General features: G+C 39.6%; 1 protein-coding gene across 3 annotated transcripts; it reads right to left on the bottom strand.

Annotated features, from left to right (window-relative positions):
- Positions 1-1,791: 1,791 nt before the first annotated feature.
- Positions 1,792-16,203, bottom strand: TSEN15 (tRNA splicing endonuclease subunit 15). 3 transcript variants are annotated; one of them, XM_081112130.1, is made up of 5 exons: positions 16,034-16,178; positions 12,551-12,632; positions 12,104-12,239; positions 4,040-4,181; positions 1,792-3,530 (listed from the first exon to the last, which is right to left on the bottom strand). In XM_081112130.1, exons 1-5 carry the CDS (start codon positions 16,154-16,156, stop codon positions 3,510-3,512), a joined length of 504 nt encoding a protein of 167 aa, XP_080968256.1. In that variant the 5' UTR covers positions 16,157-16,178; the 3' UTR covers positions 1,792-3,509. The 3 variants fall into 3 exon arrangements, with proteins under 3 accessions (XP_080968256.1, XP_080968257.1, XP_080968255.1); XM_081112131.1 differs by lacking the exon at positions 1,792-3,530 and adding an exon at positions 6,524-6,654 and having other exon boundaries at positions 3,723-4,181; positions 16,034-16,176; XM_081112129.1 differs by lacking the exon at positions 1,792-3,530 and having other exon boundaries at positions 3,723-4,181; positions 16,034-16,203.
- Between the last annotated feature and the right edge of the window lie 6,438 nt (positions 16,204-22,641).

Below are 22,641 nucleotides of genomic sequence, written 5' to 3'. Positions count from 1 at the left end.
GAAAACTGCATTAATCTGGACTCACTGGACCCACATCACCCAATGTTCCGCTGAGCGGTCTCAGTAGAGGGTGCCCTCCTATGGAACAGGGCATGTGTATTCCAGCAGCAATTTGCGTCTTTCACCAGTGGTAAGCAGCCAGTTCAGCAAGTGTTTCAGGATGGGAGTCTCTGGCTATGTAACCTGAGCCTGAAATTTCTTTAATAAATTTGACATGTGCAAGGAAGAGAAATGAAATGAATAATTTCATATGGATATGAACAAAGCCATAATCTAGAAAAAATACCCACCCCACCCACCCCTGCCCCAAACAACCTTTATTTTTAGACAGAGCTGCATTTTGAGAAAGCGTGAATCAAGTCACAAACTCAATGACAATTGAGTGTAATTTTAGAGGCACGCCAGAAAGAAAAAGGGGGTGGAAGCACATAAAACTCATTTGTATTTTTATTTATGCTATTTCCCACAGGCTGAAAATAAACTTTTAAGAGCACCATTTCTCAAGCGGATCAGCTCCTAGAGTCTGACAACTTTGTGCTTATTTAGCAGTGCCCTCTGGTGTCCAAACGGATTTTACTTTTGCCTTGAGGTAAAAAATAAGCCACTATACAATTCAACAAGTCTACCAGCAGCATTCATCCAGTCACCAAATATTTATTAAGAGCTTAGTAGCTATGCCAGTTACTGTGGAAGGTGGTGGGATACACAGGTGTTTAAAAGAAGACATGAATGTAAATGCAATTACAACATTCCTTGATCATACACAAAAAGTCGCTTTACCTAGCTATCCACTAAAATGAGACAGATACAGCTGGGTTGTCTCCTTTCCAAACTGTTCTGGACCTTTATTCACATTAGCGGGTATCTGGCTGGCTGTGGACAGAACAACTTTGGTCAAGTACACTGGGAACATTCTGAAACAGGGTAAACATTCCCGGACATCCAGTTTTAACAATTTCTGCAAAAAAGCTTTCACGGTCAACCTGAAGGACACTTCTGTCTTGTAGTATTCCGGGGAACCACTGGGCATCAGACAGGACACACAAATCTAACACTAAGCTTTACATTTCTTTCTGAAAATGCACCATTTTCCTAGCACTATGATGAAAAGCCTCAAAAGGAATGAAGTGGGCCCTCGCCGACTTGGCTCAGTGGATAAAGCGTCAGCCTGCGGACTGAAGGGTCCCAGGTTCGATTCCGGCCAAGGGCGCATGCCTGGGTTGCGGGCTCGATCCCCAGTGGGAGGCAAGCAGGAGGCAGCTGATCAATGATTCTCTCTCATCATTGATGTTTCTATCTCTCTCTCCTCCCTTTCTCTCTGAAATCAATCAATAAATATATATATATTTTTTAAAAAGGAATGAAGTGTGAGAAACCCTAAGAATTAATCATTACTGTTTGAGAATTCTTAGATCTGAAAATTGACAACTAGAGCTTCAGAAACACACATTGTTCTGAACTGGTACATCTTCAGACTTTCTGGAGGAGCAGGGGGAATCTAAAAGAGTTGCCAAGACCTTCCACCGAGAGATTAACCAAAGAACATATATACATATATGTATAACCCATGGACACAGACAACAGTGTGGGGAAGGCCTGGGTCTTCTTGAGAGGGTAAAGTCGAGGGGAAATGGGAGACATCTGCAACACTGTCAATAAAAATAAAAATAAAAAACACATGAAATTCAAATGTCCTCAAAGAAGAACTACGACAGACCAGGAATGACGCTTTTATATCATTTTGTAATATTCCTACTTTTGCCATTTTCCATTCTTGTTATTTTTGGTTTTCTACAGTAATCAGCCATGGCTTGATTCTAACCACCCAACTTACGGCAAAGGTGAGAGGATTATGTCATTTAAGATGAAGAGGTCTGTCTTGCTGAGAATCTCCTTGCTGGCATTGAGGAACCAACCAGTTGTGCAGGCAAGGCCCACGTGGCAGAAATGAGCAGCCTCTTGCCAACAGCCCACTAGGAACTGAGACCCTCAGTCCAACAGCCAGCAGGGAACTAAAAGCTGCTATTAATGAGCAGGGAACAGACTCTTCCCCCTCCAAGCCCCAGATGAGACTGCAGCCCTGCCACACCTTGACTGCACCCTTGTAAAGGACCAACTCTGAGATCTTAAATGGGTGCCATTTTAAGTTTGTTATGCAATGATAGATAACTAATATAAATCTCAAGATACTTTTTAGAAACATTTTTATTATAAAAGTAACACAAATAAAGAAATACTGAAGACCAACTCATCCTTTGACTACCCTGCCATTCTATTACAACCACAGCTAGTAATGTATTTTGTCATCTTTTTACTATATTCTGGGTGTGTTATTTATAGCCATGATCATACCCATTCATGCACTTTTATATCGTGTTTTATTTAATATTTTCTCATGTTCATTATATCCTTTACTAATTTTTAATGAGCACATAATGTACCATTCATTGGGGGGATACATATATATATGGCAAACTATGGTCCTGCATAAAACTTTGTAAATAAAGTTTTATTAGAACACAGTCATCCATGCTCATTTGTTTACCTATTGTCTATTGTTATTTTTGTGCTACAAACTACAGAGTTGAGAAGTTGTGACAGAGACTACATGGACTGTAAAGCCTAAATTATTTACTTCCTGTTTCTTTACCGGAAAAGTTTATTAACCACTGCCCTAAACTTTTAAGTGGTTTATAATTTGGGCAATTACAAGTAATGCAATTTAGAACATCTTTGTGCGTATAATTTTTATACTTTAGGCAACTTGTTTGCAATATATTATAACAAAAGTGGAATAAATGGGTCTACTTCATAAAGATGTTTTTAAGGCGGACCCTGTCCCCCACTATTTCTCTTGTAACAGTCTACTATGACATAGGGTTGTGGTAATAAGAAGGGAAAGGAAGGCTCAGTGCTCATGTGGGTAGCACTTCTCTGGTCCTTATTTATCTAGACATGCAAGGTCACACTCTGGATGAGCTTATTTATAGTTTTGATTTAAAGTAAACCAAAGAGGAATGTAACAGTAATCGCAACATTAAAAACAACTACAGAAATGTTTTACTTTCTATTAGGATTAAAAAGCAAACTAAAGTAAACTCTCCAGGTATCAAGGTGTATATGAAAGGTATTCCAAGCTAGGTAGTGGCCCAAGGCCTGAGAGGGCTGAGTTAGGGAAAGGGAGGCAGTCTCGACGATGAGCTGGCAGTAACAGCAGTGAACGATGAGGCAGCACTGAGTGGAGGATAACACTTACAACACCCTAGGCATAAACTTGTATAAACTGTAACTAAACTGTCTCAGGTAAGAACGTTTCAGAGCAACTACCCCATATTTTTGAACAATAACAAAAAATTCTCTATCTGGGAAAGTTTTCTACTTTAGAAAAATACTTATGGAATGGGACCAGCTAAGTCAACCCTGACTGTCTCTGAGATAAGAGAGTAAGCAGCTTGAGGGGTCTCAAGTCCAATCTTGTATGAAAAAGTAAGCACCGGGAAGTATAAGTGTCATCTTCTAAGGGAAATATTCTGCAACATAAAAAACAAAGATCAGGATGGACCTTTGCCCCAATAACGTAATTTAAAAGCAAAACTAGAAAGATATCTAATGTAATAATTCTAATTATGCCAACAAGTATGTGAAGACATCACAGGCAACACATTTATTTTATTAAACTATTCCTTTCAAAATGTCCACCAATTTAACATATCATAAAGAAGTTTTCTTTTGGTTAAAGCTATCATTAGCCTTTACTTTCCACCTCAGTTACTTGTCAAATAATAAAATGCACTATAACTTCATGAAGTACTCTGGGAAACCATTAAATTCTCTATAGAAAAAGGAAATCATTCTTATGAAAACCAAGAACATGTCACTATGAACAAAATATAGCAGGAATGAAAATAAAGCCATTATTTTTCATGAATTTTCATACTGCAGAGAAAGAGGCAGTTCTGTGAAAGGCTTGATTCACAATTAAAATTATGTCACAATTTTTCTTTTTTCACTGTTTACCATTAGTTGCCTCAAAACTGACCTGAGGGTCTGGCAGCATAAATCCATCAGTAAGTTTATAATAGACTATTGTGGAATCGGACTCCACTATGGCCAAAGTAAAAGACATCGGCAAATCTGGATCACCTTGCAATTTTCGAGATGCCTTCAAGATCTCCCTTATCCTGAAAAGCAAGCCACAATGCATTTAGGATTCACAGTCATTCATTAATAAGATCAAATACAGTAAAATCTTGGGCAAGAGGCAGGCAATCATCACATTATATCTGTAATGCTGACTTGGGAAATGTCTGAAGGCTCAAATATAAACATTGAAAGTTGTCTTCTCACACAGAAAATCCTGCAGGGAAGGGCTATCCCGACTTTCAACCCTTCTCTTTTTCATTCGCCCATCTCTCCTGATCATCAGACCTGAAAGTCAAACTATATTTAGGAACCTACCGAACAGGACTCCAATAGTGAGTGTTTAGTGCATCTGAACTGACGAAGGATCATGAGTGTTCATCATCCAATTTTCCTCTTAAGAGTGAAATAATTTTGTATTGAGGCTTATTTTTTTTTAAAAAAAAAACAGACTATAATAAATATTTCCCTCATTGTGTTCATAATTACTATTTTTAAATGGCTATGTAATATTTTATTGACTTGTAATCTGCCCAATCATTCCCTTATTGGTATAAAGTTCTTCCAGGTTTTGTGGGGTGAAGGTGCTAATAAAAATGAGCTGTGAAGATCATCTTTCTGAAGGTAGTTGTTTCTTTTTAAATACTTGTTGGGTCTTTCCAAGTATGGGAATTATTAGATCTGAATATAGATATTTTTATGGTTCTCAATATGTGTTCTGATACTTCATAAAAGCCAAGAGAAAAATAGAGAGAGAAATAAAACTTTTGGGGTAACATTATATATCAAGCAATCAATGTTATAACATTTCAGTTTGCTTACTGTGGAAAATAATTTATCTGATAATAAATCTGATATTTAGGTATTCAAAGCACTATTACCTTTTGTTTATCACCAACTGAAAATCCTTATTATCTACTCAAAAAAGCCCATGTTCAACAATTCAGTAAAGGTAACCTCCAAAGGTGCTTCTTTAAAAGGCAAATAAAAAGTGATCAGTTGTTTTTTCACTAAGCTAACCAAGTCTGCAGAGATTGGAAAAATATTTACTAGCATATTAACATGCTAAATATTGTACTGTATTTAGTAAAAGTGTAATTTGTCCCCTTAATTTCTACTTCCCATCCGTAAGTAAAAATTCTTATGGTCACTCTTCCCCCATCCTATTAGCTATTGAAACTATAAAAAAAATCTTAAAAGAAAAGTTTCTGCTTTGAAATAGTCTTACTATAATAATTATAATGCTTTTTTAAAAAATCTGTAGTAATGACTGGAGATTTTAAGTGATTTAAAATAGCAGTAAACTTCTGGAAAAGCTGAAGTTCTAACTGGTTTGTTAGAACATCAGTCACAAAAGGCTGCTTACCTGCTACCTATCATTTAAGTTTACAAAGGCATGAAGTGAGATGAGAAGATGAGTTTCTAAGTTTGTTTCCTCATAGTCAAACCTTTTCTAAAATGGCCCTGAAAGAGGTAAATCAGCAATATAGTAACACTCCAGTTACCAAACATAACTCACTAGATAAATAAAATATGTCTACCTGGCAAAATTTTAGTTCCTTTCCACGAGTCAACAAAGCAAAGCATCATCTTCTCTCGAGTCTTTCCTGTCACATTTCCCCAACCTCAAGGCAAAGTTACATGTCTTATCCTACAGAGGCACACTGGGTAGCCCTACCTTACTGTAATCACGACTTTGTATGTATACAGCTCAGTGCCTGTTTCTCACTGGGCTGTACTCATTTTGAAGGCCAAAGCTTTTTAAGAAATGGTGCTGTAACATGAAGACAATATACCTGTACATCTACACATAGGACTATTGAGGTGGCATACATAAAAAGGCATTGCAAACTGTCAAGTAGTCAGGAAGTACAAGTATTACTATATGGTACCTATACCAGCTTTGCTACCTTGAAAATTGGGACATAATGTTTTTATCCATACCCTCCTTAAAAAATAATTTCTACCTATGTTAAATTACATGAACATCAATTAGATTCCACTTCATATCAGAATTTTTCTTTAGAGATACTCAGATGAAGCAACCATAGATATTAACTAGCAACCTCAACATTTAGCACTGATGGAAAATGACAGTCTTAAGACACTGCAGTACACACAAGTTAAAAATAAGTTTCTTTAAACATCCCTAACTGGCAGAGTATGACGAGGATGGGACACAGATGGAAGGGAAAAAACCTATTAAGAAAACTGTTCCATATCTTATGATACTTAAATCAGAATATATGTGTATGTGTTTTGTAAGGTAAACTGTGTGGAAATTCTAGCCCATATATTGAAATTTAGAATAGAAATTTCCATCTCATTCATATTTGTTTTCATAGTTCTTTGATTATAAACAGCAAAACATTTTCTGACTTACTCAGAACACCCACGGGGGAAACCCTAACATCTGAAAATTAGCTCAGAGTTGTAAAGCCTGGTTTGTCTTCAGAGCTGAGGAGAATCACTGTTAAAAATGAAGTGGAAGTTCCCATCTCTGAGCTGTTTATCCTGTTTGGTTGTATGAGGAGGAAGAAGGAAATTACAGTTTGAAATCATAATTTAGAAACCATAGAATGAAGTTTCCTCTTAGGCACATTTTTTAAAAGCTCAGTTCTTTAAAAAGTATTGTAAAGATGTTTCACCACACAAATCTAAAATAATAATTTGGATAACAAAATTGCTTATAGTTCATATTTTATATAAATCCACATATGAAAAACATAACTTATATAATGAGAATTTCATATTTTTGAGTTAATTATATCTCAAGGGAAAACCCCACCTGAAGAAATAGAAAAGTCAATAATAATTATAATTGTTGTTCAACAGTAACAGAATTTGATGCTTGCAACAGCTATGATGTTCTCATAACTGTTCAGAGGGGAGCTCAGCATACTGTAAACAGAGTGATCCCAAAGTGTACTAAAGTTAACGTGAAAACAAGTCTGAGGCAAACAGACAGGCAACACCATTTGGCTACTGCCCTTCCTCCAAACTAAAGTAAATGCCTTCCAGAAATCTTAGCATTCATCTTTCTGTAAGATCCTCCAATAGAGACTAAGTAAGCTCCAGATATTTACACAGAGGACAGAGAGTTGAAGGCAACATTACTTATTACTTTTAACTTCAAATGTTGAAACAGAATGCATCATGGGTTAAAGTTATTAATTTCAACCCACAGAAAGCGATATCTTCTTCTGTCCTCTTCAATGGGACCAAACTGGCACATGTTGTAGCCTCATCAATTAAAGGCATTAACTGCTTAATCTGTCTCATTATGATATTTTAGAACGACACTCCACAATCCAACTCTAGAATACAATGCAAATTTAAATTAGTGCCCAAGAAGCTGTATTCATCCACAGGCTCAATCCTGAAGACAAGTTCAAGAATAACAGACCACCTCCTTGGGAATCATACCAAGGACTGCCTGGTAAAAAAGCAAGGTGGCTAAAATCCCAAGGTGGCAGGGTTACTGAACAATTAAGTGCCTGTGTGACTATCCACCCCAGTGGGGGGCCATTCTGTTAATATAAACTGCAAGTTTTTGTGTGTGTTTGTGGAGGGTAAGAGAAAAAATGCTGTGACTGTTCAAAGAAGCTGCCAGAATTGGGGTTCACCAGTAACAGATTTCCAACAGAGGTAATATGAGGACACACATCAGATACGCAGGGAAGTCAAATGACAGAAATCATTTTACTAGCTATTAAACTTTAGGCCTCACATAAAGTAATGTCCATTAAATGAATCTGTAATAAAGAACATACTTTTGGAGAGTGGACATATTTTTCAATTACATGGAAATAATAGAGTATCCTTCAAGAATATTGTAGCATTGTCCTGGGGGGTGGGAGTGGCTGGGGAGGGGTCAATGGGGGAAAAAGGAGACATATGCAATACTTTAAACAATTATACACACACACACACATATACTGTGTGTATGTATGTGTGTATGTGTGTGTGTGTGTATATATATATATATATATATATATATATTAGCATTTCAGGATTAAATCTCATAATTAAGAACATCTGTTAAAAAGTTCTAAATATAGTTAATACTATATTACATAATTGAAAGTTGCTAAGTGAGTATTAAAAGTTCTTATCACAAAAAAACCTTTTTTTTTGTAATTATGTAAGGTGATGATGTTAACTAGGCTTATTGTGTTGATCATTTTGCAATGTATACAAACAATGACTTACTATTTTACACCAGCAACTAATATGCTATATGTCAATTAAATGTTTTTAAATGTTCTAAAGAAGGAACTCAGTTCCAGTAACCCTTCACTCCACCGTTAATAAGTCCTTTTCCCAGGACACTAAGGAAAAAGAAGGGATCAAAGGCAGGGGGGTGGACATGATGGAAAAGAGTTTCACTAAAAGGTTAGGAGGCATTGTGATTGTTTTCTATCCTGAGATGCGTATTATAGTTACAGTATAAAGTGTGGAAAGTGGTGCCAAATCTGAAAGCAAATGGATTTTGCAGACATTCTAATTTTTAGAAACTCTTGGAAGGTTACTTAAGCATATTCTATGTTCTTTAAGATTTTATTTAGCAAATCTCCACTGCAGGAACTTAGTAGTCTAAGGGAGCTCATTCAGTCATTCAACAAACATTGATTTAATACCAAGTACCAGATACCAGGCTATGCACCGAGGAAAAAGCAATGAGCAGAACAAAATTCCTGCTTTCATGGAGGTTATTTTCTAAAAGGGAAAGGAAAACAGTAAACAAAGAAAACTAAATCTATATCAAGTAGCAATAAATGTGGTAAGTGTTATAAAGGAGGGCCACACAGTTGCATTACTATGGCCAAGAGTCCTTATCAAACCAAATGACAAAAGTTCTTAGACTCTTAGCCTAATAGCTGCTGAATTAGCAGACGACCAATTTGGTATATGGCATATTGGAGTCTTTTTCTAAATTTCTAGACTAATATTCAAATAGGAAGATGCTAAGAAACAGTACATTTGGGAAAGTTTTCTCTCAGGTAAAATGGCTGAGGGTACCCATTTATCACCACAAATCAAGAGAAATGCCACTAATTTGTGGGGTTGGAGGATAAAGTGGTCACTGGAGAGGCTCCACCCTTGCATAAGCTATCCATTATCCTTTGCTGGCACTGGGGTGAAAGAGCCCTTTATAATCCAGTCAGTTTTAACAGGATGAATGATTCATTGATATTACTAAGCAAAGAGAGAGAGAGAGAGAGAGAGAGAGAGAGAGAGAGAGAGAGAGAGAGATTGATTTACAGATCATTTCAAAAACAATATATTAACTGTCTCTGGATTTTGTAATTTACAAAACACTTCACTTGGCTTTTTTAAAATTTTTATTGATTTCAGAGAGGGAGAGGGAGAGAGAGAGACAAACATCAATGATGAGAGAGAATCACTGACTGGCTGCCTCCTGCACACCCCTATTAGGAATCGAGCCTGCAACCCAGGCATGTGCCCTTGACCGAATCAAACCCAGGATCCTTCAGTCCTCAGGCCAATGCTCTATCCACTGTTACAAACTGGCTAGGGCTTCATTCGGCTTTTAAAAAATTAACTTATGTACAAACATAGATAAGCTTAAAATACAGCTACTGTGGTTTTAGTTTTCAGCATTTCATATTTTACCGAAGAAACTGAATTGGCATTGAAATTGGGAGACAATATAGATTCTATCAGAGGAAAAGTAGTGAAAAACAAAAACATTTTTTTTCATTATTTGATATGTCATTGTGTAAGTTACTTAAGATATTTCCCATTTATAACTATCCACAATATTAATATTATTACAGAAACCTGAAATTCTATTATCCTAACTTTGTTGTAACACACTTCTCAACAAATATCAGTGGCAAAGTGGTCCAGAAGAAGCTCATCAAGCCCTCTGATATTCATGTGGCTTCATTTGCTATCTTAGCACTGAAAAAGGCCCTGGCTTTCCTTAGGATTCCTCCAATTACCTCATCTTTAAACAGATCGTCTTTAGCAGATCTCTTTGACCTCTATGAAATTATGAATATGATTTTTATAGCATTGCTGGGTCTGGGGAGTATTCATAACCTCTACAGTGATTTAACAAAAGTGCTACATGATTCTCACATTCACTTTAGTAAGAAACAATCTATAGAGTACTTTCCATATGCATATATCATCCAAATATATAACCTAATATAGTATTTTAAAATGTAAACTAAAAATTATTTTACATTAGCATTCAGTAGTATTTTTATTTTTAAAAAATATATTTTATTGATTTCAGAGAGAAAGGGAGAAGGAAAGATAGAAACATCAATGAGAGCGAATCATCAATTAGCTGCCTCCTGCATGCCCCCTACTGGGTATTGAGCCTGCAACCCAGGCATGTGCCCCAACCAGGAATGAAACTGTTGAACTGTGACTTCCTAGTTCATAGGTCGACACTCAACCACTGAGCCACACTGGTCGGGCTAAGTAGTAGTTTTAGATGAGAGAAAAAGATGTGTCCTGTCCTTTGAGAAACAAAAACAACCTCATACTCCATCAGCACAATTTTCCCACTAGATAATCAGATATGGGTACTTTACCAATTCTGTTTTCCTTCTAGAGATCAGCAATTAGTATTCAATCAATATTTTCACAAGGGGAGCACTGATGGGTGTAGGTACCAGAATCTCTAACCCTTCTCCTATCTCAGTACTGGCAAGGCAGATGAGCTGGGGATCTGGTAATCCCACTCATTTTACTTCACACCAATTTTTACAGTACTTGAAAGACCTTCTGAAACTTTGAAAATATGCCAACGTGTTTTAACTATGAGCATATATTATGTATAAGAAAATACCAGTCACAAACCACTTCTGCTCAGAGTGCATTCACTCACTGCCACTGTACTGCAGATTCTCTCTGTAATGGAATCTGTCTGCACTCTTGCCAAAACTATGTAAATAAGATCACTAGGTCCAAAGGCTGGAAAACTAAGTGGGAAATGGATACAAAAACTGTGTAGGAGAGCCTAGACATTTAGACAGATATGACATCAAATGTTATCTAGAATTGCTACCTTTTAAGGAGTTGGCAAATACACATACACCATAAAATAAATAATGGAAATAATAAGCCAATGCAAATACATATATGTTATTCTGTCTCTCAATAGTCAAAATAGCTACTGAAGTGGTTTTAAAGGATGCAGTGAGATTATGTACTGTGATGACTGGGGAACTATTTTATGACTAAGTTGTAGTTAACTATGTAAATGATAGTTTAGTCCAGCTTTACAAAGTTGAGACTTTAATAAAGGGGACAGCTTTTATGCCTTATATGCTATATGCCCTCTGTAAATAACATGGATTACACCTCCAGCAAAATGCCAACTCCTCTGGCTCTCAGGCTTTGTATATCACCCAGATTCCCTAGTCATAAAAATGCTATTTAAAGTTTTTGAGGAATAAAGAACATTAAAAAATTCCCACTATACTCAGACAGCTAAGCAGGATAGTCTAGGATAGCAATTTACAACTAGTGTGCTCAGACTAGTTGTGCAGTGTATAATAATGAAGTATCAAAGTTGGCATGTTATTTCTAATATAATTTAATATTCCCTGTTACATATCATCGTCATCCACTCACATTCCATCATGCTTTATTAAACTGAGATGAAACTGACATACAACAATGTGTAAGTTTAAAGTGTACAATGTGCTCTGACCAGTTTGGCTCAGTGGATAGAGCGTCGGCCTGCGGACCGAAGGGTCCTGGGTTCGATTCCAGTCAAGGGCATGCACCTTAGTTGCGGGCATATCCCCAGTGGGGGGTGTGCAGGAGGCAGCTGACCGATGTTCCTCTCTCATCGATGTTTCTAAATCTCTATCCCTCTCCCTTCCTCGCTGTAAAAAATCAATAAAATATATTTTTAAAAAAAGTGTACGATGTGATGAACTAACCTCTTAAACAAAGAGCAAAATCACCTGCCCACCTGTTATGGCTGAGGGAAGCATTGATGGATGTAGGCACCACAGTCTGTAGCCCTTCTCCTTCTATCTCAGTACCAACCAGGCAGATGAGCTGGAGGTCCGGCAATCCCACACAGTTTACCTCATGCCAACTTTTACCTGAAAGAGCATCATTAAATGGATAATGTTTATCAAAAACCAAAGATAAAAATTCTAAACTCCTACTTAATATTCAGCTGAGCAAATATCAGTTACAACGCTATCTTCTCTTTACATTTTTATTTATCTTCTCTTTTACTTATTTTTTTACCCAGTAATTCCCACTATAAATGAAGAAATTATAAAATGGATGGATAACAGCAAATACATAAACAATGGCTTATTATAATGTCAGTAATTCTATATCCAAACCCAACTCCCCAACCCTCCACCATGGCCCCAATAATAAAGCAATATAAACAAAAACTTACTCTCCATGAGGTCCAGGTAAACCAAGAATGCTATATAAACTTGAGTAGCATCTCCTATATCTAATTCCATCATTTCTAAATACTGAAAATCAAAATATAATTGTTAAACAGAGAAGGAAGAATCTCTTAATATTTTATTTCACTCCAGCAACAACTATTTATTAAATATATAGAAAGCATCAAACTCAATTCTAGGTATAGTGGGAGTTATAAGGCAATGTAAGACCTGATCCTGCCTCTAAAAAAACCTGCAATTATTAGGATAAACACACTGCAACTGTTAGGGAAATAACAATACATGACAGAAAGTGGTTAAAAACCAAGTGAGTGGAATTAAAGAACCATGACACCACAGGTCAGAGGAGCTATACTCCGGTGAATTGGTTGGTGAATGTTTTATGATAGAGGGGAGATACAAGTTGGGCCCTGAAGGACATGCATGATTTGACTAAACTGAGAAGGCAGTGCAACAGTATAACTAATCACACAGAGGTGGGAATAAGCCACACATATTCAAGGGCCTATAAAGAAACCTATCTGCCAGGAGTAGACTTTTTTTTAATAAGAGTTGTGTTGGGGCATGTAGTGGGGGCCTCTATTCTCCTGGTCTCTTACTGCACGTGGAAAAAGTCTAGTAGAATACCACTCCCAGCCTCTCTCTCCTTCTCACTCAAGAGCAGCGAGTTATTTAAATGCTAGATTTTAGCCGAAACCGGTTTGGCTCAGTGGATAGAGCGTCGGCCTGCGGACTGAAAGGTCCCAGGTTCGATTCCGGTCAAGGGCATGTACCTGGGTTGCGGGCACATCCCCAGTGGGGAGTGTGCAGGAGGCAGCTGGTCGATGTTTCTCTCTCATCGATGTTTCTAACTCTCTATCTCTCTCCTTTCCTCTCTGTAAAAACTCAATAAAATATATTTAAAAAAAATAAAAATAAAAATAAACGCTAGATTTTAAAGAAACGACCAAGCAAGCTGCTGCTGCTTTCAGACTTACTAGTCAGCACTGTGGGAACGTTCTTCAGGGGTCTCCTCCTGCAGGGGAAGCCTGAGGTTCTCCAGCTACGTCAGTGACGAGGTGGGTAAGCAAGACTAATGCAAAAGTGAGGGATTAGCAGACCTGCACGGGTGCATATCTGATATCACCTTCTCCCTTTGGCTTCATCGTAGGTGTTACTAGTTCTCCTCCTCAAACCTTAAACGTGCTTGGACATAGCACTGACAAAGTAACTGGGGACCAGCTTGCAAGGACTGCACGGCCAAGCTAAAAGTCTGAATCTTACCCATAAGGAAACACTGAAGACTTCTAAGCATGAGGGTATGATGAATGTGGTGTTTGAGGACAAGAAATCTGATACCATGTTACTAGATGGACCCAAGTAATTTTCAAATTGAATAATAAAAAGGCAGAAGTAGAAAAATCAAACACCCAATATCTTTTCTTTCTTTAAAAAAAAAATCAATTAGACCCTTAAGAGGAAAAATCGAAAGGGAAGATTTGATGGTGAAGGCTAGGGCCTATACAGCCATTAACTTCAAAGAGAAAAAAATCTGCAAGTATAAAAACTGAGTCGCACCACCAAACTAGAGGAGGTTTTTCAAACTTGTTACCGGCGTTTCACTTCTTAAATTCTTACATAGTGCTTGCTTACTACATGTCAAGTACTTTCCAAATAGTAACTGATTTAATCCTCTAAGTACCCTTATTACCCCCATTTTACAGATGAGAAAACCTAAGTGCCATGAGATTAAACAATTTGCCCCAAAACACAAAGCTGGTGACAGAACCAGGATTCAAACTCAGGCGATGCGTCTTTGAGTTCATGCTCCTAACCACTGTGCTGCCTCTCCCTGTCACGGTGTTTCCTTTTATGGCACTGAATAACATCTCCATGTTAGTGCTTCTTTTTCTCATCTTGAAGGGGAATAAGGGGACAGAGCAGCAGGATAAAAACTAAGCAAGATAAAATGAGAAGAGGTTAACGCTTCAGACTTTTATCTTCAAAAATTTTCTTTTCTTGACTGTTTTTATTTTAATGTTTTAAAAATATTTTTTTTTATTGATTTCAGAGAGGAAGGGAGAGGGAGAGAGAGAAACAGCAATGACCAGAGAATCATTGATGGGCTGCCTCTTGCAAGGCCCACACTGGGGATCGAGCCCCAAACCCAGGCATGTGCCTTGACTGGGAATGGAACCATGTCCTCCTGGTTCATGGGTCAACACTGAACCACTGAGCCACAGGGGCCAGGCTCTTGACTGTTTTTAGATGGTTACTTATAAAATACTAGAGGCCGAGGGCACGAAATTCGTGCACGGATATAAGGTCCCTAGCGGCTGCTGGCTGGGGCCTTCCTTCCTTACACGCCGCCCCCTGGTGGTCAGTGCACGTCATAGCAAGCAATTGAACTCGCCATCTATCGCACTCTAGAGGGGACACTTTGCATCTTAGGCTTTTATATAGAGCAGCGGTTCTCAACCAGTGGGTCGCGACCCCTTTGGGGGTTGAATCACCCATTCACAGGGGTTGCCTAAGACCATTGGAAAACATATATAATTACATATTGTTTTTGTGATTAATCACTATGCTTAAATGGTGTTCAATTTGTAACAATGAAAATACATCCTGCATATCAGATATTTACATGACGATTCATAACAGTAGCAAAATTACAGTTATGAAGTGGCAACGAAAATAATTTTATGGTTGGGGGTCACCACAACATGAGGAACTGTATTAAAGGGTCGCGGCATTAGGAAGGTTGAGAACCACTGATATAGAGAGATTACAACTCAGCAGAAGACTGCAATTCTACCGGTGACTAGACCAGTCCCTGAGATGCCTACCGCCCTCCCCCCCACCCCCACCCCCACCCCCAACTCCATTCACCGTTTACTCACTGCTTGGGACATGGCTGGCACAAGGCAGCAATTTGCCAAGCAGAAGCAAGCAAGGAATTACCTTTCTCCTCCTTACCGCTATACTGAACAATACAACCACGAAGTGAGCAGTTCTGCTTTAAGGAAGAACCTATCCAACTTTCCAAGAAACTCGAGACATTTCGGAATCTGCGCTGCGGCAAAATAGACTTGGTGCCTACACCTTTGCCATGACCGGCTCCCGGGTCTTACCCGCCGCCCGCGTGGCTCGTGTGAGGTTAAGTGAGACCCTCTCCAGTGGAGCCACGAGTGTTGGCGTCCGGCGTGGGAGGGGCCGGGTTTGTCTACACCTCGGGCTTAGAACGGCGAAGTGGGGTGGGGGTGGGGGTTAGTGTCAGGGCAAGAGTTCAGAGTTGAACTCATTGAAACAAATGAAAACAAAACTGCTGCGGTTGGCCGTGTGCACACGGGTCCCCTTCCCGGAGGGTCGTGCGTGAACTCAGCGATCCGGCCCCGCAGGGGCGGAGGGTTCGGAGGGGAGCGCGGCCTGGGGGTTCCGCCTGGGCTGGGGGCCTGGACCGGCGCCCCGCTCCTTTCGCGCCTCCTGACCTTTGGGTGGGTGCCCATCCAGGCGTCCTCCGGAGCCCATGGATGGGCGCCGCCGCCGCGAGCGCCGGCCGGGCCCTGGCCGCTGCAGCCCGGGGAGGGCTCGGAGTCGCCGCGCTCTTCCATGCCGGGCAGTGGTGCGCGCAAGCTGTGCGCCGCGCCCGCGCCCGGCCGGAAGCAAGGACGCGCGCACGAGGGTTCCGCCTCCCCGCCGCCCGCCGCCTCCCCGCGGGAGGGCTCCACACTAGGAGCAAAGTTAGATCAGCCCCGCCTTCTCACAAAGGGAGCTGGAACCTGCGGGAGGCTCTCTAGTTCTGCTCTGCGTTTATTCGCATCTGGGCAGACACCAGGGTGAAGAAGTTGCCTTGCGTCAGTGCTGTTTGCAGCTCTGTTGAGAAAGTAGGGAGCACAGAGAAGGCCTCCTTGCCTTCGGCATGGGGTCCAGGTCTCCAGCTCCTGGCAACAGGGAAAGCCTCGTTCAGCGTCGTGTTAGCTTAAAGTGTGGAAGTGGGTGAAATCTCTAGAGACGAGAGTGGAAAGAAGAAAAACCAGAGTACCAAGGACCGTATTTTGAGGGTGGACTCGACTTTTGGGATCAGAGGAGCAAGGGAAAACAGGGTTTGTGGAATGGGTGATCAGTTAGGAAAGTCAGATGCAAACCAGCGCAGACACGTGACCGGGAAGCCAAGGATGAGGAGTTTCAAACAGGCAGGGTGGGGCATTGAAAGCATTCATGGATTTGCTCTGCGGGAAATGGGGAGACACTGGAAGTTGCTCTTAACGGTTCATGGTATCCCTCTGGCTGATTGATGTGTTGAGAATAGACCTTCGGGGGCAAGGGTAGACTCAGGGAATGGTTAGGAAGATATTGCACTGACCTAGGCAAGAAAGGACGCTCCCAAGATTGAAAGTCCCAGGCAGCGATAGAACTTCTGAGTCCAAATATGACCAAGATCCTACTGGACTATCCCCCAGTAGAAAACATCTGTAAAACTTGGACATCAGACAACTGAATATGCTGGAATGCAAACAGAAACGGGCTGACTTTGTTCGGAAGGGCACCTTGCTTGGAGGTGGGCTGGTGAGGAGCTACATCGTAAAGTTCCCTTTTCCTTGGCGTTTAGGTTAAAGCTGAGTGCAGTCCAGGAGGCAGGCTCAGCCCAGGGTTCCCGTGGAAAACCTCTCCAGTTTTCTTATCTGGGGAGCCAGGAAAATGAAGGCAGGAGATTTGAATGCCTAAGAAATGAAGAAATCCTAGAAGAAGCCAGAGAGGGTATCCCCAAACTCTTCCTGCTCAGTTTCCTGACAGATCCTGAACCCCTCGAAACAGAATCACAGTAGTTCAGTTAAAAACAGATGATCTGAACTGCCACCAGAGCTGTCCCCCAAGAAATAGAGTTTGCAGTTCGAATCCAGCCAAGAAAGTTACCTACCAACACATAGGAAATAATGTTTATCATAGAAAAACAATAGAATCCAAAACCTCCACAATTTATCATTGATAAAGTCCAAGATATGATTCAAAACTACTGACATATGAAAATAAAGAAAATGGACCGCATTTTCTAGAGTCCCACCCTGAGCTGAATCAGATGTTGAAAATGACAGGTAAAGATTTGAAATTAACTATTAGAACTATCCTAAATGAACTAAAATAAAATGTGTTTTCAGTGAATGAAAACCTCAGGAGACAAATAGAAGAACTCAGCAGAGGAAAAGGAAAAATATAGAAGTTCTAGAACTGAAAATTAAAATTTCAGAAATAAAAAATTTCACTGGATGGATTTAACAGCCATATTACAGAAGGGATACAAGTGAACTTGAAGTAGAACAATAGAAATTATCCAAAGTGAACAACACAGAAAAATGTCTTAAAAGATTAACAGAGCCTCAGAGCCTAGTACATGATACCTAACAACCCAACATACATATCAGTAGAATACCAGATGGAGAAAAGAAAGGGAATGGGGCAAGAAAAAACTGAAGAAAAAAAATTTCCCCAAATTTGACGAAAGAAATTTCCAGGTACAGAGTGCTAAATGAACACCAAGGAAAATGAACACAACCAAGTCCACCCTGAAGTTAAATTGTTGAAAGTCAGATGTAATTTTAAATGCGTCTAAAGAAATGCAGTATATTACATGCAGGGAGAAGAAGTGCGTCTACTCCTGAATGTGATGTAAAGCTGTCGAGTAACACTCCCTCCACGTTCTGCGTGGAGTAGGGTTTGGTATCTGAAAGAGGAGCCACACACAAATGAGAGAGAAATGACACGAGATAATTTTGCAATATTGGGGGACCTGGCGGGCAAGTCCTGAAGGACTTCCACCCATGCTCAGGCTACTCGAATCTTTTATTGATCTGGAGTAGCCCTTAGGGTAAGGAGGTTTCAATGACACACAGATCAGCAGACAATTTCCAGGAATAGACAAAGTATCTGATTAGCTCACCAATAGATTTCCGAGAGTATCTGATTAACAATAATCAACAAGGATCTACATAAGTATCTAAGGAATTAAGTGAACTAAGGTGGGGATGCTTCAACTATTATTACCTAAATTAACTGGGTGGTTCCTAGATTAACTGGGTGGTGCACAGTTCTGGCCTTTGCTAGGACTTCAAAGGTTACTAGCTTTTGGGGGTCTCTGTCTAAACTCAGGTAGTGAAGACAATGAATGGACTCCGGCATAAAGCCACACATGAAGATTCGTAAGTTTCCCTAGAAAGTATTGCATTTGAATCATCATTAACCTTTGTCTCCACAAAGCAGCTGCTAAGCCCCAAAGAAGCAAATGGCACTGAAATTAGTAGGCTCTTTGAAGCACTGACATTGATGTTAATTCAAGTAATTAGAAGTGAATACATGTTTCTCTCTGACCTCTGAAGATCCCAATCAATTCATATGATGGTATTTATAGAAGTATTAAGGGCACTTTGTTCCTAATGTGAATTGAGGGGAAATTTTATAAATTAGTAAGGAGATCCAGTCAAATTAAGTACTATGTGAACACAGCTCAACCATCTTCAGGGGAAGATTTTTCAGCTCAAGCTTAAGCAAAAAAACAAAAGGGGGGGGAGGGGAGGTGTTGGGGAATCCCAGAAGGACCCAGAAAGAACCGTAAACTGAAAAAACAACAGGCATTGAGCATGTTTTCATATGTCTTTTGGCTTTCTGAATGTCCTCTTTTAAAAGGTGTCTATTTAGGTCCTTTGCTCATTTTTTGATTGGATTGTTTATCTTCCTTTTGTTGAGTTGTATGAGTTCCCTATAAATGTTGGAGGTTAAACCCTTATCAGTGATAGCATTGGCAAATATGTTCTCCCATGTAGTGGGCTTTCTTGTTGTTTTGTTGATGGTTTCTTTTGCTGTGCAGAAACTCTTTATTTTGATGTAGTCCCATTTGTTTATTTTCTCTTTAGTTTCCAATGCCCTAGGATCTGTATCGGTGAAGAAATTGCTTCGGCATATGTCTGAGATTTTGTTGCCTTTGGATTCTTCTAGTATTTTTATGGTTTCCCGTCGTATATTTGAGAGATGCAAATCAAAACAACAATGAGGTACCATCTCACACCTGTCAGAATGGCTATCATCAACAATTCAACAAATGACAAGTGCTGGAGAGGATGTGGAGAAAAAGGAACACTTGTGCACTGCTGGTGGGAATGCAGACTGGTGCAGCCACTATGGAAGACAGTATGGAATTTCCTCAAAAAACTAAAAATGGAACTCCCATTTGACCCTGTGATCCCACTTCTAGAAATATATCCCAAGAAACCAGAAACACCAGTCAGAAAGGATATATGCACCCCTATGTTCATATCAGCACAATTCACCATAGCTAAGATCTGGAAACAGCCTAAGTGCCCATCTGTAGATGAATGGATTAGAAAACTGTGGTACATCTACACGATGGAATACTATGCTGCTGTAAAAAAGAAGGAACTCTTACCATTTGCAACGGCATGGATGGAAATGGAGAGCATTATGCTAAGTGAAATAAGCCAGTCAATGAAGGAAAAATATCACCTGATCTCACTCATTTCTGGATAATAAAGACCATTATAAACTTATGAACAAAAATAGATACAGAGGCAGAGCTGCCTCGAACAGATTGTCAAACTACAGCAGGAAGGCCAGGGAGGGTGGGAGGGCAGGAGGGGGGTGGGTAAGAGATCAACTGAAGGACTTGTATGCATGCATATAAGCATAACCAATGGACATAAGACACTGGGGGGTAGGGGAGGCCAGATGATTGTCAAGGGCGGGGGAAGAAAAAAAAAGGGAGACATATGTAATACTCTTTGTATTACTTTAAGCAATAAAAAAAACAACAACAGGCAAATGGTACTTTTTGGCATATAGATGATATTCTATTGCTTACAAAAAAAGCATGCTATATTTAAGCTTGCATATTAAATGCTTCTGACTTTTCATGTCTATTAAAAAGAGTTGAAGAATGAAATGGAGTGTCTCTTAACTTTCATATTAAGTAATGGACATTTATAAATAAGACTTGATGATTGGGAATAGCTAAGAAAGAAAGTATTTAGGGACACAAACACAACCTAGTATTTAAAGTACCAGAATCAAAATGACTATTGTGGCAATCTAGGGTGAAATCCACAGAGAACAGGTTAGAGTTTCAGCTTTTGACAGACTGTAGGGTTTCTCCTTTTATAACTGCTTCAGTAGTTCACTATATTAGAGAGTCAAAGTGGTTAGGGAAAAATCTAGGTAAGTTATAACAGTAAAATCCCCCTGAGTATACTGGTGTGATCAAATTCTATGTAATCTGGCACTTGCTCTACTGATTTCCCATTTTGATGTCTGAGCCAGACCACTTTACACCCACCAAAAATAATCTCTATTGTCTAGGCAGAGACACATTAATTCAGTGAGAGTCTCAAGAGGAAAAAAATAAACTTTGAATTGTAATGTGAATATTTAGTGTATGAAAAAGAAATGTCTTTCCATTTCAAACAAATGTGTACAAACTTAAAATATATCCCCATATCTCATTTAGAAGACTAGATGCTTCAAATTGTATTCACTCCTTCGTTCCAACATAAACTCAGTGTCTGCCCTGTGCCAAGACACAGGGGAGGGAAATGCATGGATAATTAAGATGTATCATATGAACAAATAAATATAATAAAGTGGTATGTGTTATGGTAGAACAGGAGGATAAGGAAGGGTGTGAAGACAGTTAGGAAATGCTCATTAAATAAATGCCTTTTAATTTAGTAGTATGTTTTACAACAAGAACAGAAGTCACAAGAGAATGGAGAGGTTGGTTAGGGTTATAAAGAGGCACAAATTTGAAGAAAAAAAAAAAGGAAAGCTAGGAAAGGACTGACTTGAGTTTACATCTTGAGGGAAAGGATAGAGAGAATCAGTTGAAGATCCAATAGAGAGTGAAACTAAATGGAAAAAAACAGTATGGAGTTTTCTCAAAATTTAAAAACAGGCCCATCTGGTGTGGCTCAATGGTTGTGCATCTACCTATGAACCAGGAGGTCATGGTTTGATTCCTGGTCAGGGCACATTCCCGGGTTGCAGGCTTGATCCCCAGTAGGGAGCATGCAGGAGGCAGCCAATCAATGATTCTCTCTCATCACTGATGTTTCTCTCTCTCTCTCTCCTTCTTCCTTCTTCTCTGAAGTCAATAAAAATATATTTTAAAACCCCAGTGATCCCACTTCTGGGCAATATATCCTAAGAATCCCAAAACACCAATCAGAAAGAATATATGCACCCCTATGTTCATAGGAGCATTATTTACAATAGCTAAGATCTGGAAACAGCCCAAGTGTCCATCAGTAGATGAATGGACAAAAAAGCTGTGGTACATTTACACAATTGAATACTATGCAGCTGTAAAAAAGAAGGATCTCTTACCCTTTGTGACAGCATGGAGGGACCTGGAAGGTATTGTGCTAAGTGAAATAAACCAGTCAGAGGAAGACAAATATCACATGATCTCACTTATATGCAGAATCTAATGAACAAAATAAACTGATGAACAAAATAGGCCCAGAGACATGGGTGCATAGAACAGACTGACAGAGCTCAGCGGGGAGAAGGGTGGTAGGGACCAAAAGAGATTAACCAAAGAACCTATTTGTATAGATGCATAGCCCATGAACACAGACAATAGTGTGATGAAGGCCTGCGGTAGAGTGGGGATTGGATGGAGGGGTTCAAAGGGGAAAAAATGGGGGACATATGTAAACTGTCAACTAATAAAAAAATAATCTTTTTAAAAACTCATGGACTAGAAGGGAGGAGATGGGATCAAAGGCTCTGTCATGATAGGTGCATGCAAGGCAGAAGTGTGTTGGCGGAGAGATGTTAGAGACAGGGGTGTTGAGGAAGTTCAATGAAGAAGGTAAATTCTTCCGAGGGAGTGAGGGGGTCACAGTTAAGTGGTGAAGTCTTCTCATACCTGCAGAGAAGGATGGATAAAACTAGTGGAAAGACAGTGGGATAGGGGTTCATGAATGTGTGGTGGTACCAACCCACCCCGAACACCATTGATCAAAGCCTTCAGAGCCCCACAAAGGAAGAACTTCGGATTTCATTATTGGCGTCTCTGTGTTGTTCCTTAACA

The sequence above is a fragment of the Myotis nattereri genome, assembly GCF_964212035.1.
Source record: "Myotis nattereri genome assembly, chromosome: 18".
NCBI classification, from domain to species: Eukaryota; Metazoa; Chordata; class Mammalia; order Chiroptera; family Vespertilionidae; genus Myotis; species Myotis nattereri.
This window is presented reverse-complemented; position numbering and strand designations above follow the sequence as displayed.

Coding starts and splice junctions, on each gene's coding strand:
- TSEN15 (XM_081112129.1), bottom strand. CDS start 16,156: ATGGAAGAGCGCGGCGACTCCGAGCCCTCCCCGGGCTGCAGCGGCCAG. Junction 12,240..12,550: donor TTACCTGGACCTCATGGAGA/GTAAGTTTTTGT, acceptor ATGCTCTTTCAG/GTAAAAGTTGGCATGAGGTA. Junction 4,182..12,103: donor GCTTCCCTCAGCCATAACAG/GTGGGCAGGTGA, acceptor CTTGCTTTTCAG/GATAAGGGAGATCTTGAAGG.